Genomic DNA, 20,334 nt, shown 5'->3' on the forward strand with positions numbered 1-20,334 from the left:
TCCAGGCCATACTTCAGTATGGGTACTAGATATACTTTGTACAAGCTGATCTTGGAAACTAATGGAAATTTTTCATCCCAAAGTATTTCCTGTTCGTTGTGAGCCATCTTGTGAATTAAAATCGCCCATTACAATTAGATTGTCATGCTCAGTGTGTTCTTCCAAGTTATTAAGGAAGTTGGCCTTTTCGTCTTTAGAGAATCCTACCTTTGGAGCATAGACTTCGATCACATTGTACTTTTTCCCTCCTAAGTTCACAGATAACTTAATTATTCTTTCACTGACAAACTCAACTTCACTGCAAGCATCTGTGTCTTTATGTATTAAAAATCCTACTCCATTCTTAGACTCTACCTCATTTTCAGACCAATAGGGACTATAGTCCAATCTGATATTCACTTTCCCAGTTTTCTTTCACTTTGTTTCACTCAAGCCCATGATCAGAAGTTTCCTCCTTTCCATGAAGTCGACCAACTCTTCAGTTTTGTTTGTCAATATCAGGATATTTAATGTTCCCACTCTGATACTTTGTCTTCATTTGGTTTGGGTACCTGGTGTAACATTGGGCTGTAAACAGTCATTCGCACCAAACTGATGTAATTGTCATGAATTCCTACATCCGAGGCTCGTATTATTCTTGAAAGCAACTTCTTCAGTAATCCCTCTGTTGACCTGCTGAGCCTAACACAGACAGAGATTTTCTTTCAGGGTTTTCTCCCTTAGCCTTTGGTGCCCAGTCACTTCAACCTACAAGGCAGCAGGTTATACTCATATTAATCCCTGAATACAGGGCTGCCTCTTCCGCCATCTCCACCGTACTGAAGTCCACCGTCTCCGCTGTAGAAGTCGTTGAGATCTTAGCTCGTAACCCTGAGCTGGGACCCTTACTAGATGTTACACACTGGGTCAGTGTGCTCTGGGACTCACATAGGCAGAGGCACCACTCGCTGGGTAGGACTGCCTCCGAAAAGGATCCCTACTGCTACCTACATTGTACTCCTAAATATATCGAAAATTCCTCTCAATTTTCTCAGGGGTTCATGTTAAAAATTAATTTGGGGTTTGGGGAAACTTCTAAGCCCCTCCGAATAATATAAATGATTTGGAATTAAACATATGACTAGATGAAGAAATGCTTACACTTCCGTACTTAAGCTGTTACGAGTAGGCAACTTGGTATCCCCACACTTCATTTTCTCTCTCTCTCTCTCTCTCTCTCTCACGCTCTCTGCACAGTCGAAGATACAAAACCACCTTCCCAGCTGCATTCCTCTCCAGTGGTCCTATCGATAAATACTACATAACAAAAGCTGGAGAGAATACAATTTCTGATCATTTGTTTTATTCAGTTGTACCATACCAGGTATAGCAGATATTCATTAATTTAGACTTTTGTTGCTTAGTCCACATGAATGCTGAGCATTGCTAACATAGAAATATTGTGATTGTCCTAAGGTGAAAAAACGTGTGAGCATCGGCCCATATTGACAAGGAAAGTTGTGAACCATACTTACTATCAGAATGAGAGAGGAATGGTGAAAGAATGACTGCTTGAAGAATAAGACAATAGGGAGTTGTGAAAGGAGTAAGGAAAAGTCCCTTCACACAGGATGCCCTAATAATACAGTCAAAAGAAAACTAAATGTGAAAGCCTCTAATATCAAAAGCCCCTGAATTTTCTCAACATTAACCATTGTTTGTTGTTGTGAGCTTTGTCTGTTCTGCTGCCACTTATCTCCGATAGACAGCATTATTGCTGCGTGCTCGTGAGCTAAGGGAGTTACCTACCCTTGAAGAACAGCCTGCGTAAATATTGGTGGGAAGTAGCTGGGGAGTTAGATTACTTTCCTTTAGTTATATTAGCATGCCATTTCTGTGGTTCATAGATTTTCTGATAATGACACAGGTTCATCTTAGTATTTCTGCTATGAGGTGCTGATAGGTATAGGGAGTGTGCACACTTAATAGAAAATGACAATCATTGTTCACCCATGTCTGTGGTGGTGGTTGTCTGAAGAGGAACTTCACCTGACACCAAACCAGGGACTGGAAGACAGGACATCTTGGCAACTTCTTTATGAAGATTTTTACAATTCAAGTAGTATAAAAACTTCCACAGGTTCCATATTGACAACCAGTATAACTTGCATTGATATACATGAGTGACAACAATGAATCCAATGAAGTGCTTCCAGTTACTTTTGACTGGCATCGACCATAATGTATGTTGTAAATAAACAGTGGCGGCTTCGCATTAACAATATTTCACTAAAGACTATATTAGAACATTTTAAACCAACAAACCCTTTCATGCAATGTCACAAAAGTGGCACATTATTTTAATTTGTACTTGATTGTTTTTTAAATTATGATTAAGTATTGAATAGGTGGAACTTTATAATAAATTCTATTTAAGAATTGAGTTCATCAATATTATACGTCAATACAGGACCCTAAATGAAATTCATAAGCTGAGTCCTACGCATATACCACTAGTGTTACTTAATATTCACATAGTGGTAATAACAATAATACACTCGTTCATACAAACCAGAACACTTTGAAAGACTAGAGATAGGAAGTTTATATTCACAGGACATGTGCATTAGTATGTTCTGAAAAAATAATTAGCATTTGAACCATGTCTGCCCTCAGGTTCAAGGTCCACATAGATATTTGTGCGCACCACCACCGACTGGTAAAATGTGCCTGTGGCTCTCGTTGATTTAAACTGAAGGTGATGTATCGGATCGGTGTGACTTGAGCAGGCTTGCAGAATGCCTCCCTGACGCATGTGAGAACCGTATCCTCAAATGAGTTTGAAAGAGGGTGCATTATTGGCATGAGAGAACGTGATGCATCCATGCGGGAAATTGCTGCTCATGTGGGATGAAGTGTGTGTAGTGCAACGGGTCTGTACAGAATGGTTCACAGAAGGCCGTAGAACACGACGAGATAGGTCTGGTCGCACTACCCAGATCCCCCCAAGAAGATTGACACCTCATCCTAATGACATTGCAGGACAGATCTGCGTCCTCCTCGGCTCTGGTGCAATAGTGGAACAGCATAACACATCGTACACTATCAGGAGTGACAGTCTGTAGGTGTTTATTGTGGTCTGGGTTACCAGCGCGTCATCCACTTCTCTGCCTACCTTTGACTAATGTGCATAATCATGCTAGATTGCGATGGTGTATGGAACGACATCACTGGGGACAGGAATGGCAGCAGATAGTGTTTTAGGATGAACCCTGGTTCTATTTGAAAACAATGGCCGCATTTGGTTCACCGCAGGCAGGGGGAGAGGCATCACATTCGCACTAGACATACAGCACCAACTCAAGGCCTTATGGTGTGGGATGCTGTTGGGTACAGCCACAAATCACAGTTGGTGCATGTCCAGGGCACTGTGACCAATTTGACCTACGTGAATGACAATCCTGCGACCCGTAACCATACCCTTTCTGCACGACAATGCGCGACCACATGTTGCTGCACGAACACGTGCCTTCTTGTTGTCACAGGATGTCAGACTGTTGCCCTGATCCACCCGATCACCAGACTTGTCACCAATTGAAAGTGTGTTGGATATGGTGAAACGACAGGTGTGGCGCTGTGACCCAATGCCAACCACCAAAGATGAACTGTGGAACCAGGTGAATGCAGCATGGATGGCTGTACCCCAGGACACCATTCATGCCTTATATGCGTCGATGCCATCACGCATGGAACAAGTTACCAGTGCCCATTGAGGACCCAGTGCCTTCTAGGCAACAGGACACATGCTGAACCTAGGTGACTGAAGTGCTAATCATTTCTGGAGAACTACTAATAAACTTGTCATGTGAATATGACCTTCCTATCTCTAGTCTTGTTTTTTTTTTTTTTTTTTTTTTTAATATTAGTGTACTTTTCACAAATGTATGCATAGGACTTACCGTATTTCACCGCATAATCGTTGCACATTTTATATAGTACCAACCTTTTTTTTTTTTTTTAATTGTAGGGTTGGACCCTTACGCAAAGAATTAATACCGATATTTGTATCACTCAGAAAAATAATTTATCACTAAATCGTATTTGATAAAAGTGTAAGGTACACGTAATACTTGCGTATATACATCTACATAATTAAAACATCAAACGTATAAATATAAATAAATAATACAGTATACATGCAGTGCATGGCTATTAGAGTATGGTCCCAGTATATGGGACCCTTATCAGGATTACTTGATTCAAGAACTGGGAAAAAGTCAAAATCAGCACGATTTTTAGTTTGACAACGTGTTCGAGAGACGGTGTACAATTTATTCACCAGTGATATTGTCAGTTCTCATTTGAAATTACGTAAGGCTGCTTATCGTTTGTCGGCAACGTCGCCAGGAAAAACCAGCACCGTACACTTGTCTACTAGTACAGCTTTCAAAGCCTTGCAACCAGAGGTTTGAGCTGGTTTCACAAAATGTGGTCTGAACAGAGGATTCCACCTGAATGGCAGTTGGCCCTGATATATCATCATAAGCAGTTTCCAGCTGTTGGCCAGATACATCAGTTACACAAAAAACGTGACAAGACTGATGTGAACACTTTCAAAAAAAAAAAATCATATACTGAACATATCCTGAACTTGAAAAACTTAATCAGGAACAATATGATCCAGAACAAGGATTATGTAATAGTTGTACATTTTAAGAAGGCCCGTGATTCTATTGACAGGGATGAATCATGTTGAGTTCGAATATTACACTCCATCATGTCTCCAAGTATTGCTTCGCAGTTTCTTCTGCTGTAATTGTTTTTCCCTCTTTTGGATTTGCATTTCATAACATGTATACCATGAGATGACAAAGAAGTTGAACTGACAAATTCAAAATTTCCCTCAGTTATTCTGAACACAATATTTCCTTCAGTTTCTTATTATAACTCCAAGAAAGTGTTAGAATAGTACTTTTCTTCTTAAATTCCAGGATATATTTCATAACTTTGGTCCCAAAACAATTATGATGAGCGTGAATAGACGCACTATGGTGACAAATGCAGTGGCACCTCGATTTTCAGTTTTTGGAGGGACCACAGGAAAAAAGCGTACGATACGCAAAAAATTTAAATCAGAATAAACTCTGAAATAATTAAATATGTATAATTATAACCGTACAAAAGCTTCTACATAAAACACACAACTTAAAAATCTCTGTACTCCAAAATCGGTTTTACTGTTGAATCCTTAATTTCCTGTGAAAACTTATTTCAGGCCAGTAATTTAGATCAGCCAAGTTCACTGAAAAATATGCTACTAAATAATGCCAAGCCAAGCAACAATTGATCACAGGTGGTTATTTAGTTCTCTAATCTAATAAAATACAGCAGTTGTCAAGACAGAGGCTCTGTATAGCTCAGAATGCCTGGTACTGGTATATAATAAGAAAATAAAAATTGAGGAGCTAGATAAGCAAGAAAGACAGATCATCTACAGGTAAGGTGTAATAGATTTGACTTGGATGTAGACACACATTAACACTCTTGTCTTCATATATGCCCAAGAGTTTTAAGAAAATAAAACTTAATTCTTGATCTTATATTTAAATTGCCAATGGAAGAAAAATATTGGTAAGACTGTCTGGTGGAGAAACAAGAAAGAAAATTTTGCTTCGCTAGGATATAATCCACAGAGTAGGATGTTGCAAGACTTTCTCTCTTACTAATTAGAATGTACTGTAACTTAATCCGCAAGGACACGTGTGGGTAAAAACTACCCTAGCGAATTTGAAGTGTGTATTTCGGTTATTTCTAATGTGGTCTTCAGGCCTCCCTTCTCAGTACCTTTCTCATGAACTCCTATAAATTCATGACCTTGAATCAGCTGCAAAATTTTGCTAGTTCCGCTCAGTGCGAGAGAAACATTGACCGACTAGGTAAATTTTACCCATATGCGTGCTCATACGTGTCAGAATGCCATTGTTGTTTATTCTTAACTGCTTAGTTTTTATGGATGAACAGTGCAGTGGTTATTATTAGATATATGTACTTTGTAGTATGTGTGCAATCATTTGGTAAGTTTAAGCTAAATTTTAGTGAATTTCAGGAATTGGAGACACGTCGCTTTGATGCAAACAAAATTGCAAATCTGTTAAATACATCACATGTGCATGTACAATAACAAATAACAAAAGAGAAATTATGTTGTTTCCTCCATGTTTGGATTCACTGACTACATAACGCCAACATTGTATGTGCTGAAAAAAAGGCAGAATGGTTCTCTTAGCGGAACTACCAAAACACACCTAATGATGAAGAGTCTGGTGCCAAAAAGAAGCCAGAAATGATGACCTTGTATAATGGTACTAAAGGGGGTTTAGACACAGTTGACGAAATGTGTGGCACTTAATCTCTCGAAGATCATCCCGATGCCCACTAAGAATATTTTCCTGCATTCTGTACCACATTACTATCAATACTGAACTCTCCTATAAGGCAAACAATTTCAACTCTGAACCTGCATTACATCGATTTCTTACAAATGCTGTCTTTTTACCTCTCAAGGAAACATTTTGCATAGAGAATTAAGATATTGAATCTACCAACAAATCTCTGAAATTAAATTCACTGGCTTTCTGGAAAAGGTAAGGAAAGAAAATATACAGTCCTTGGAAAGCATGAATCAGGAAGATGTAAAGACTGTGGAAGTAAAATGAACAGAAAAACTTCTTGTACTAAGTGCAAAAAATACTGTTTTTTGCCAGGAACATGTGAGGCCGCTGTATGGAGACTGAGTGGAACAACTGAACAAACAATATTATTATTGGACTTTTATGTTTTCTTGTATATATCAATGATATGTGTAAAGAAGTGGAATCAGAGATAAGGCTGTTTGCAGATGATATTTTGTACAGAGTAATAAATAAGTTACAAGATTGTGAGCGGCTGCAGGGTGACTTTGATAGTGTCGTGAGATGGACGGTGGGCAATGGTATGATGATAAATGGGGTTAAGTCAGGTTGTGAGTTTCACAAATAGGAAAAGTCCTCTCAGTTTTAATTACTGCATTGATGGGGTGAAAGTTCCTTTTGGGGATCATTGTAAGTACCTAGGTGTTAATATAAGAAAATACCTTCATTGGGGTAATCACATAAATATGATTGTTAATAAAGGGTACAGATCTCTGCACATGGTTTTGAGGGTATTTAGGGGTTGTAGTAAGAATGTAAAGGAGAGGGCATAAGACCCCAACTAGAGTATGGTTCCAGTGTATGGGACCCTCACCAGGATTACTTGATTCAAGAACTGGAAAAAATCCAAAGAAAAGCAGCTCAATTTGTTCTGGGTGATTTCTGACAAAAGAGTAGCGTTGCAAAAATGTTGAAGTTTGGGCTGGGATGTCTTGGGAGAAAGGAGATGAGCTGCTCGATTAAGTGGTATGTTTCCAAGCTGTCAGTGGAGAGATGGCATGGGAGGACATCAGTAGATGAATAAGTTTGAGTGGTGTCTTAAAAGTAGGAAAGATCACAATATGAAGATAAAGTTGGAATTCAAGAGGACAAATTGGGGCAAATATTTGTTTATAGGAAGGGGAGTTAGGGATTGGAATAAAGGGAAATGTTCAATAATTTTCCAATCTCTTTGCGATCATTTAAGAAAAGTCTAGGAAAACAACAGATAGGGAATCTGCCACCTAGGCGACTGCCCTAAATGCAGATCAGTAGTGATTAATATCAAATGTATTTTAATGATAATTTGTTGATATTGTTTTAGATGTTCTGCACATGACATGCAAACAACAGACATGTGCTCGTGAGGACTTACAAGCTGTAGTGCACAACCTTCTTCACACAGAATTTGATGATGGCTCAGTAACACGAATTGCAACGGACACTCAGTCAACACAGACAGTATCACCTCACAAACGTCAGTCACAGGTGAGTTTTCTCTTCTGTGAAACAGCCTGTTCCCATCGTTCAGGAGTCTTTGTCTTCCTTTCCTTTTGATCTCTCTCCAACAAAGGATGTCTATATCCTTATACCCAAATTAAACTAACACCTATTTGATTTTGTCAACATCTGGTTGGTAACTGTTTTAATGTGTTAATATGGGTGAAGTTTTTATAGTACAGTACTTACTCTTAATAACTCCCAGAGTATTTAGAGTTGTGCATTGTCTGTGAGATATTTGCTAGCCTTCTGCAGTTTCTAAAAATAAATTTTGTTTTTTGTTCTGTGTTCACTTACAATTTTAAGATTAAAAACATTTCTACAAAATTAACTTTTTATAAACACTTCCACTTATGTTTCAATCCTTATGGGATCATCCTCAGGTAATACTAAAAACTGAGAATACAAGATAAACTGGATACAAAGGCATTTAAAATACCAACATAGCACGCACATACATTAAAACCATCTTATAAAAATCTTGCTGCTTTTCTGTCTAAAATGATCAAAAGTTCTGAATTTTTCTAGTGCTATTTGATGAGATAGTAGAAACATTGAGGAAGCGTCAACGGCATGAGTGAACCCACTCAGAGGCTGGAAGAGAATAGACTAGTGTTCCATATTGACATCATATCAAGCAAGAATCTGTAATGACTGTTACATTTGCCATACTAAAGGAGACCATTCCCAGTGTCTGTTCTTTTTTCTTTTTTTTTTTTTTCGTCTTCTTCGATGTTTCTGCATTAGTATAAATGCTTCATTTTCATAAAAGGTTCTGGTATGTCAGTGTAGGGAATATTTCTTCATAATTAATTTGCTTTATGTACGGTATGTCTGATACCTTGATTTATTAGTATGTTAAAGTGCATAATTATGATTCCCTTCGTACTTTTCTACCACGTTATTGCTAATGTTCCTCTGGACTGAAAAATTAATGCAATACTACTCAGAAATCCTCATCGCACTTCTTTACAGTTACCTTTTATTTCTTTTTTTCCCCCTTCATTTGTATGTATAAAGTAAACATTTACGTATGAAGTAAATATTGTTCAGACTGAGCTCAATGTTGCCAATTCCCGATGAAGCAAACATCCAACAAACCTCGTGTGCACAGTCTTGTTTAAGGCTATTATGATGGGATAGCCACACTCTAAGGTATTTTGTATCTGCTTCCTGGACCCCCTGTGGGTGGGGAACGCAGACGAATACACTCCCGGTAGCCTGTCGTAAGAGGTGACTAAAAGGGGCGATCAAGGGATATTAGAACCATGTCATTACTTGTGATTAGTACCATTACATGCGGAACACCACGAGTCGGTTACTTGCGACTAGTACCACCTTGTGAGGAAAACCATGGGTCTATGTTACATAGGAGCAGAACCATTATGCAAGAAACACTACGGGTCTGGGCGTTGTTTGTGATGAGTGGCATTGTGTGCATTTCACTGGTCATCGGTTCCACTTTGTTCAGAATGGGTAGTATCACTTAGGAGTAGTACCACTTCATAAGGAACACAATGGGTCTACATTGCCTGTGGTTGGCACCACTTTGTGAGAAAAACCACAGGTTTGACTGGTGCCTGAGATAAGTACCATTGTGATGAAAATTGTGGGTATGCGTTGCCTGAGAGTAGTACCATTATGTGAGGAACACCATGGGTTTGTGTTGCCTGTGGGAGTTACCATAATGTATGATGCACCATGGTTCTACATTGCCTATGATTAGTAGCATTATGTGAGCAACACCGTGAGTATACATGGCCTGTGATTAGTTCCACTAAGTGAGGAACTCCAAGGGTCTGCATTGCTTGTGAGTAGTATCCTAGCCAGGCTGAGTTGCTCAGACGGTTGAGGCACTGGCTTTCTGACCCCAACTTGGCAGGTTTGATCCTGGCTCAGTCCAGTGGTATTTGAAGGTGCTCAGATAGTCAGCCCCATGTCGGTAGATTTACTGGCACGTAGAAGAACTCCTGCAGGACCAAATTCTGACACCTCAGCGTCTCTGAAAACCGTAAAAATGTTGTTGGTGGCATGTAAAGCTAATATTATTAGCAGTAGTACCATTACGTGCAGAAAACCATGGGTTTGTGAGGGTTTGTATTACCTGTGAGTGGTGCCGTTGTGTGACATACCATGGGTCTAAATTACTTGTGCTTAGTACCTCCTTGTGAGAAACACCATGGGTCTACATTACCTGTGATTAGTACCACTATATGAGGAACACCATGGTTCTGCTTTACCAGTGCTTAGTACCATTATGAGGGGCTGGTGACCTGGATTTTGGACCCCTTTAGATATATATCATCCCAGTACTTAAGATATTGTGAATAGGATCCACTGATTGTTCCTCTTTCACAGTCATTTTTTGTCATTACTTTAGACTATAGTCGGTGGATACATTTTTAGGTTTAAATTTTCATTTCGTTCACCTTGTATCATTAGGGGCTTATGACATAGCTGTTATGCATCTTTAAACAACAATCATCATCTTTACTTCCTGGTTTTTGTTAGGCTGCTCACAACATGGAGATTCAGTTTGCTGTTGCTCCACTCTAGAAGCTGACCATGTTTCAAAATATTGAAACTTGACATTGGTGTTAGAGGCTAATTTTATACATAATATGGAGACTTCATTTTTACACCCTTCGTTGCCCTTCCCTTCTTTTGCTGATACCTTCATTCTTGCAAGGATCTTTCCTTTTTTCTCGTCTTTCAGAATGGAAGAGTTTCTGGTGATGTTAGTACAGCTTGACAAGAGGTTGTTGGTAAGATATGAGAACAAGAGGATTTAGAACCCCCTATTGGAAGAGAAATGATCAGTAAAGGAATGATTTCTTTACTTCTTCTTAGGAATACCTTTAAGGAAGTTCTTTCTACATCTTACAAATGGGAAGTGGGCATGTGTGGTTTCTCCATAAGGGTTGCAGGGGTTCAACCCTTTCCAGTGCTTGGCAGAGGCAAATAAAACTATGATAATTTGCATATACAAAATGTTTACATCCTTTAAAGTATTTGTACTACTGTAACTCATTCTAAATCCATCAGGGCTAGAGAGGCTGATTGTAGTGGTACTCGTCCACTAGCAAGCAGCAAGGCCACTATTCCAGGTTGTGCCTCACCCACATGTTGCGCAGTTCACTCAGTGCACAGAGTGTCTAAGGGGTGTCAGATGCGTATGCGTGCCGGCAGGACTGCAGCCCGACCAGCTCCCAGCCAAGCGGTTGTAGTTCTGCAGTATTCTCAAAGAGCAAGTGGTATCACAGGTGTTCTTTGGTATTTATGATGTGTGGATTATTTTAAACTGTGCACTGTGCATTTACCAGTTTCATTTCAAGGATCCTGTAACTGTTACAAAATTATGAATAGAGATGGATAAGAATAGTGTTAGCTATAAACAAGGTATTTGGTTTTCACAATTAAACCTCACCAAGAAGAATGAGACCAAGATTGCCAGTCATTCTACCATGATTTATCTGTATCAGTGATCAAGTAGACTAGACTTAAATGAGAAAGTTTAACTTTCAGTGTATAATTAGTGGAAGTGGTTAACTGGTTATGGTGTCAAAAAAGTTCTCTTTTGCTTTCCATGTTTGTTATTTGGGGGTGACATAACTTTCACAAAAACTGGAGTGGTGGATATGAAGCATTTAAGAAAAAGACTTAGAAACTGAACAATTAGTTAAACACTTCAAGAATGAAGTGGACCTGGTTAAGCTAGTAACAGTGAACATGGCTTTACAGCTAAGGGAAGCCTGTAGACTAGAAACGAACGGATACGAGAGTGAAAAACCGAGAAATACTCTAATAAAAAATAATTGGCTGTGCAAAATTCTGTGGTAAATTTGAATTTCCACTACGAGGTAGTGGCGAGACTGCTCATTCATCAGGTTCAAGCATTAATGTTACAACGGATGTTTCTAAACATACTGAACAGGTTATTTTCTGGTATAAGATAAATGGTGCTGTGTATGAAAGATTCTGTGGACTCTTCAATCCTAAATCTCAGAGTATAGTAGGACTTGCACATTGCATTATAGAGCAACTAGATTGTTTTGAATGGCAAAACTGATAAATGTATCGTGCAAACATACTACGGGGTGGCAGTAACGAGTGGTGAGGAAGGTGGTACAGGCAATAATTTGCAAGTCCTACCAACATGCACACAAGTTAAATTTAATTACAGAGAAAGCCACATCACAGAATCGACAAGCCCGAGTTTTCTTCAGCAGTCCAGCCACAATACCAGCAATTTTTTTCATATAGCCTCACAGTTAGCTGTGCTGGATGGCATAATTAAAACGACACCTTGTGGATGTAATACAAAGTGAAATTTTAACAGCCAACTGGTTAATACAGTCTGCTAAAATCAAGAATTCAAAATGGTTTTTCAAGAACTTCAGAATAACAGGAATCAAACAACTGTACAAGCAGCCACAGGGCTTCTCTGCATGATAAATTGTGATTTCAATTTCAACTGTGCCATGAATCCATTGTATAGGCAGCTACCACATAGTGATAACTCCTTTAGTTTTCATAAGGCAGTGAATGAATTTCTCCTACCAAGTAAGTGGCTGCATTATTTGGGGCATGCAACTGTCAGCTTTCATTCGGGAGATAGTGGGTTTGAATCCCATGAAAGATGGATTTCCTTGGTTTTCCATTTTCACACCAGGTAAATGTTGGGGCTGTACCTTAAGGCCATGGCCACTCCTTTCCCGCTCCTAGCCCTTTCGTATCCCATTGTCGCCACAAGACCTGTGGGTGTCTGGGTGGTGTAAACCAAATTCTAAAAATTAAAAGATTAAATTAATTTCTCCAGGCTGTCAACATAGAGAGGAACAAGGTCCCTTATTAGTCGATCAAACTGAAGAAAACTCTCCTCCAGTGAGGAAAAAAAGAAAACATTGAGTACATAATTGTAGAATTGTGTGACACTATTTCATGTCTGGTGAAAGAAAGAGTTGCTTTCAGTAAGAATCTGTCTGCTGCTAAGTTGTTCAGTGCATCTCTTTTTGAAGGGTCCACTGACTTGCCATTTTCCATCCTAATAAGCTTGATGACACTATTGAAACCTGGCCATTCTTGTCCAGAAACAGACTGGTGACCGAACTGTCTGTGTTATATCAAAGACGGGAGTTCCGAAGTGTTTCCAGACTATGATGATGTACGAGACGGTTAAGTGCTGGAGTTGGTGAATGTTGCCCAGAAATTTACTCTTCTCTGAATAATACTTATTACACCCATTTCAGTGGCAGAATTTGAAAGATGCTTCTCTATTTTTAAAAAGAGTGGACTTTTTATGAGTACAATGCCAGAAGTCTTTTTAGCACTAGCAATGATTAGTGTAGAAAAGTATCTGGTGGACAATATTATTATTATTTCGTATGGCAAAGACAAGGATACATTATAAGTACATATAAATACATATTTCTTAAATAAGTATGTGATTTACAAGTCAGCATTCAAAACTTAATGTCCAGACTTTTCAGCCAGTCCACTGCTTCTGTAGGGGCACTATGTAATTCTTTAATGGATCCATTGAATCTTCTTTTTGGGCACTCCATAACAACGTGCTGGATGGTCTGAGGCACATTATCACAGTCGCAGAATGGGTCTTCAGATTTTCCCCACTTGTGAAGCCAGAATTTACACCTTCCATGGTTTGTTCTGATTCTGTTTAGAGATGTCCATTCCCTTCTTGTTAAGTTGAAACTAGGAGGAGCTCTACAAGGATGGTGGATTAAACCCAGGTGGTCAGGATTTGAAGAGGTCCATTCTTCGTGCCAGATCTCATCAGCATCAAAATGTGTTTCCAGGAGCTTCTTGTCTAACTTCCATGATGGGTTTCTGGACTTTAATCTCTTCGGTTTCTGAGGGTTGCAGTCCTGATGTAAGGGCAGTTGAGGGTTACTGCGACATTTCTGCCATTCTCTTACTAGAGCCAGTTCTCTTCGTATGTAGGGGGATGGATGTTGGATAAAACGGGTAATCATTTTAGGGGTGTCGATTTGATGGTGCCTGATATTGTCCTCACGGTATCATTCAGTTGTGTATCAACTTTTGAAGTATATACACTGTTAAGCCACACAGGGCAGCAGTATTCTGCAACTGGATAGATCAAGGCAAGAGCTGATGTTCGTAGTACTGTCGCGTTTGCTCCCCATCCTGTTCCACTGAGCTTGTGTAATATGTTGTTCCTTGTTTTTATCTTGGCTGCAGTGTTAGAGAGATGTTGCTTATATGAAAGTGTCCGATCCATTGTGACGCCCAGATACTTTGAATATGGGTTATACTTAAGTTTTTGGCCTTTGAATTCAACTTGAGGTACATAGTTGGCTTTTTGGTTGTCTAGGTGGAAGCAGCTTACTTCAGTTTTGTTCAAGTTAGGTTTGAGTCGGCAAGTACTGAAGTATTTGTTCAGGTTATGGAGATCCTTTGTGAGTGTAATTTCTGCTGTTTTGAAGTCACTCGATTGGGCAGCCGGAGCTATGTCATCTGCATATATGAATTTCCTGGAAGTAGTTTCTGGAAGATCTGCAGTATAGATGCTGAATAGTAGAGAAGCAAGAACTGATCCCTGGGGTAAACCATCGTTTAGTATATAGGGCTTACTCTTATTGCCGTTTAAATGTATTTCAAACGCTCTATTGCATAGCATGTTGTTCAGCAGTGTTGCAAGGTTCTTACAGGGAATGATCTTCAAGAATTTCAAAATCATCCCTTGTCGCCATACTGTCATAAGCTGATGTCAAGTCCACAAAAACAGCGATTGTCTTCTTCTTGTCTTGAAATCCATTCTCAATGTGGCTGGTGAGTGCCAAGACCTGGTCACAGCAACTTCGGTTAGGTCGGAATCCTGCTTGTTCAGTTGGTATGCGTTGGAAGGCTGTGGTTGAGATTCTGTTGTAAATCATTCTCTCCATTAAGTTGTAGCAAATACTTAAGAGTGCTATTGGTCTATAATCTTCAGGACTATCTCCACTTTTTCCGGGCTTTAGAATGGCAACTATTTTAGTTCTCTTAAGCAAAGATGGAAGCCTACCATTTCTTAAGATGTCATTAAAGAACATGAGTAACCAGTGTAGGGTTCTAGGTCCACAATGTTTCAGGAATTCTGGATATATCCCATCCACTCCTGCTGCTTTGCCTGGTTTTATTTCTTTTAGAGCTGTTGAGATTTCTGCAGTTGTGAATTCCCCTGAGAACTGGGGGGTTGATTCAGTCGAGGATAGCCTAGTTTTTAGCTCTTTCTTGAGTTTTTTTGATTCATCTTTATTGACATTACCTGGTATTTTGGACAGTTTGATGATTCTTTTAGCTACATCTACTGGAGATGCCTCTGAGCTCTTACTAATATATTTGGGAGTACAACTACAAAGTTTTCTAAGAAGAGTCCATGCTTTACGTCCGTAGGTATAACCTTAAATTACCCTACACGTGTCTCCTGGGTGGTGCTAAGTAAGCAATGAAATTGGCTGCTGGACCTTAAGCTCTGCTTAACGGATATCCCAGCAAATAGAGGATACATTTAGCTTCGACTATAATGACGGTGGACAATATAATCAATTTCAACAGCATAGGATTGACAGATTTGCTTGTAAAGAAAGGAGAATGGATTTTGTATATAAGTAAATGTGAAAGAAAGAAAAACAACTTTGCTAAATAAAGTGTACATTTTTTAAATATTGAATTATCTGTTCCAGTTTATTGCAGACTTGTGAACTAGAAATTCTTAGTGTTAGTTTGATCATAATTTTAATAAATAGTAAGAGTAATTCAAGTGTGTTCTTCAGATTAATCATATTGCAATGTTAGCTGCAGCCCTACCAAGAGAAATCTATGAGCTGTTGCTGGAAATGGAAGATATTTTAGCCTTTATTTATACATTTAGTACCGACACTTACTCTATTCATGGCATCTGGACGTGGAAGATGGTTGCTGGTATTATTCCTGGACAGGATGAGATGAAGGTGTCTGTTTTGAGAAAGAAATTCTATAGTTCCATTGGGACATCCAGTAATTGGTCATGTGATTATATAGTCTGTCTTCCAATCTGTATATAAATTCAGAGAATAAACACTTCCCCATGAGGAGGTTGCCCTTAAGGGAAAAGTATACCGATTACACTAATAATTGTGTAGATGATGCCTCATTATTGGCAGTGAACCTTTCAAGACTTTGAGAACCACATTCTTCATCAATGATGTCCGGCCCCATGGCTAAATGGTTAGCGTGCTGGCCTTTGGTCACAGGGGTCCCGGGTTTGATTCTCGGCGGGTCGGGAATTTTAACCTTAATTGGTTAATTTCGCTGGCACTGGGGCTGGTGTATGTGTTCATCATTTCATTCTCATCACAATGCGCAGGTCGCCTACGGTGTCAAATCAATGACCTGCACCTGGCGAGCCGAACTTGTCCTCGTACACTCCCGGCTCTAAAAGCCATACGCCATTTCATTTCATCAATGATACTGGGATGTTGAATCATATGTGGAATTCTCCAAATACCTTGTGTATTGTTAGCCTTGCACTGATCATGAGGTCTATCTTCTCAATGTTATCCAGTCCAAATTTGTCTGCAGAAGGGGATAGTTCACTTGTAAATTCTCTTCCTTTCCACAGGTTCTTTACTGGCCTGGTTAGCATGCGATTCAAACCAAACCATAGCATCAGTAATATATGAACTGATATTATTTTTGTAGGCTATCATATCAATCCTATGGGTACTGGCGGTCTCAAACAACCCGTGGACCTCTTTGTGCACTGTATCTCTTAACCCTTTCCCATGGGCTATCTTTCACTCACTGCCTGGCGAAACCTAGAGTAATGATTTGCTTGTCAGGTATAATTGTGGAGTACCTTCACTAAATTATTCTGTAGGAACCACTTAAGATATTGGTTTCAAATTTTGTAACATAGGAAAATACACCATACTTGCTCTAAAATAATACAATGAGATCACCTAATTACATGCAAGACACACATCCCCCCCACTCCGGAATGATACATCAAGAAGCATCGAACATAGTGCGAGTTAATGTTAAATTGCTTGTTCTCAAAGTTGTCTGAATTGCTTGACTTGATGAGATTCTTATTTTCTTGCTAATGCAGAGAACACAGGACTTCACCCTGAATCTCCCAATTTCATTTTTGGGGTCCGTCGGATGAAGATATTTCTATAGCAGATCATACTGCCTCTTGGAGATACAGTTTATAAACTATTTTTCACTGAATGGGATTGGAAGATAAATTGATATTAGTTGGAATATTATTTAATTATGTAGAAGCCCATAGTCCAAAACAGAATTAGCTGAAGGTTTAAAACTGATAATTATTTTTTGTCCATGTAGGCTGAATATTTTAAAGGAAGACTAAACCTGAATGAACATTTCCTGTCCTGTTCAATATACCATATTTTGATTTCCCTCAGGTTCATCTTCTGTCTCACCTGCTTCCCACACCATTTTTATCAACATACCTACAACTTGAAACTCACTACCATTGCATTCGTCAAATTATTAATCTAATTTGTAACAAATATCGTCTTCACTTAACTGGTTATGTGCAGCAATGTTGCTGCAATGTGTTTACATTCAGTCAGCTGTCTGTTCTAAGAAAACACATACAAAACCACTTTTTTTTTTAGCATTCTGTGCATGCCAGTTGTATCTAGGAAACAGGGAATTCACTGGTTCCAAGAAGTAATATGTTTAGCAGACAAATGGCAGAGCAAGTCGATTTGAAAGTAAAGTATGCTCTACTACACAACCCATGGGAGACAATGTATGATTCGGTATGTTTTACTATACAGTCTGCGGGAAAGAGTTAATGACTGAGTAATGGAGCTTCAAATGGCGTGTTGTCTAGTAAGTCACACGGTTTCACTGTAGGGATAGTATCCCAGGACATGGTAGAGGGTTTCTATTTCACTGCAGCAATACTGTACCCGGATGAGATAGGCCCTAGTTTCATGATTTGATTTTTTATAAGATAAACACAGATATATAGGAATATTAAATGGAATACAGTGTCAGTTTTGTGTGGACGGGAGGATTTCAACATAAGCTAGACATATCGCGACTGTCCGTCGCCACAGTTAAGCTTGTCATTATGGGGAGAATGTTTCTTGGTCAGAATCTAGGAGGATTAAATCTAGAGCTCACAACAACAGAATGACTACAAGGAAGTGAAAGAGTAGGTATTTCGGAACAATGGCAAGCAGGTGCAGCACCAATACCGAGAATATGACGTACCATTATTTTCCACTGCCTCAAGGCATTTCGTGTTGTCATGTTGCAAGGAAGAGATTTTAAACTAACCGATGCGGTGTTGACCAATGGAAAAATTCATCATAGGGCCGCAGATTAACCAACATAAGAAAAACTCAGAGTGAACTCCAGTTAGCTTCTCCGATAACAATAATTAAATTATTCCAACCACATAATTGAATAGAGGGGATTTTTGGGATATCATTCCCATGTTGATTAATTGTAATCATAATCAATTAAAGTAATGAATTCGTGGAAATGACCCACGCTATCTCGCCATTGGTCAAGATGAGCACGCCATCAGGGACGCCGAGTTAGCGCGCGAAAGGTGGAGGACAGGAATCAAGTGATATTTCCATGATCACCGAACGATATGAGTTCAGAATACGACACATGAATGTGTATCGCCAGTTTATTAAGTAGGATAAAGCAAGGGATCAAAATCCACCTGCATATGCCAATTTAGGATAACCAACCTCGCTCTCTAGGAGATGACCGCGGATGACCCCGGCGGGAAACCATGTCGTCCATAAATAACCAGTAGTGGGACCTCACATCAATCAGTTCTTACCAGTCACCAGTTGTTATCGATCACCAGTCGTGTCAGTCGTATGAAGTAGTTGAGACTCTGACACGTTGACTCTGTAAGTCAGTACCTCGGGACACATTCGAAGTAAGTTAATGCTGAAAGTGCGTGAGTTATTAGGAGAATGAAGACTAACAGTGAGATTATCCGTAGTACCGAGTGTAAATAATCAGTACAACTCTATGTTGAATTTAATAAATGTCATGTGATTAAATAATAAATAACTAACGGAACGCCGATAGTACCTTTGGAAGGCAGTGTGCGGAGCCTGAAGTAAATAGCTCAAGATAGACGGTGAATAACTATCCGAGCAGGGAACTATAGGAGCTAGGCGATTATCAAGACGGCTTAGAAATAAACCAGGAAGTGCCGGTTGAAGACTAGATACGCGCCGGTTCAAATGAACAACACTTCGTCGTAATGTGTCACGACGTGTGTTTCGGGCTTATATGAAGAAAATATTGTGCGAGTGTCAGGGGTCTAGGCGCACCTATAAGTGTTTTTTTTATTAGTATTCTTGTATAAAATAGTGTAATAAGGTGTTAATCATGGGTGATCGCACAGAAGTGTTTTGCTGTGCTAATTTTATATTGTGCGACATGATGGACAACTAAATTGCCATGGGGCCGTGAGGCCTATCTTCCGCTACGAGACAATGGAATTCTACATAGGAATGAGTACACAAATTTAATATTTGGGGGTGTTATCGCGACTAAACGGGGTTCAATGTAGATTAATTATGGTTACTTAACATGGTCCGCCTCCCGAGTCCATGATTTTATTTCTTTGTTAGACGGACGAACTAATTTATATTAACGTAATAATGGGTTAGATTAATTAATTTGAGTATTTGTTTGTTGTATATAATGTAAATATGGGATATATTTCTTTCAATTAATGCATGCTGTTTGTAATACTTTGACTTAAGTTCATTTCAAGTGTTAAATTCCTTTTTGTGCTAACCCATTTATTTGATTTCAATCACTGCGGTGATTATTTGTATGTTAGTTAGGAATATTTTCTACCAGACAGCCAAATTATGAAAGTGCCAGAGGATGTAAAATTTGTGTTGCGTACGGAAGGTCATTAAAATAATAATAATAATAATAATAATAATAATAATAATAATAATAATAATATAAAAATATTTGAAGAAGAAGAATTTACTTTTTTTATTTTGGACATAATAATGATGTTGGGAGTTGAAATGAAAAAATTGAGATTTTTAAATAATAATAATAATAATAAAAAAATATTTTAAGAAGAAGAAGAATTTACTTTTTTTTAATATTTTGGACATAATAATGATGTTCGGAGTTGAAATGAAAATTTTGAGATTTTTAACTAATAATAATAATGCTCGGTGTGTTTGTGAGAAAGAAATAATAATAATGTTTGTGAGTTGGCAAAGGAAAGTAAATTATTAATAATAATAATAATAATAATAATAATAATGATAACAAAAATAATAATAATAATAATAATAATAAGATTTTGTGCGTTTGCAAGTTACAGTATAATAATAATAATTACAGTGCTTCGTGAGTTAGCCAG

The 20,334-nt window shown here is 38.7% G+C and overlaps 1 protein-coding gene across 1 annotated transcript in view; it reads left to right on the forward strand.

Annotated features, from left to right (window-relative positions):
• The window catches only part of Rep (Rab escort protein), a 215,469-nt gene that overhangs the window by 152,902 nt on the left and 42,233 nt on the right, over positions 1–20,334 (forward strand). Inside the window, exon 9 of the mRNA XM_067142664.2 lies at positions 7,753–7,916. Coding sequence (XP_066998765.2) covers positions 7,753–7,916 — 164 coding nt within the window. The remainder of the gene's footprint in view (positions 1–7,752; positions 7,917–20,334) is intronic.

The sequence above is a fragment of the Anabrus simplex genome, chromosome 3 (assembly GCF_040414725.1).
Source record: "Anabrus simplex isolate iqAnaSimp1 chromosome 3, ASM4041472v1, whole genome shotgun sequence".
Lineage (NCBI taxonomy): Eukaryota > Metazoa > Arthropoda > Insecta > Orthoptera > Tettigoniidae > Anabrus > Anabrus simplex.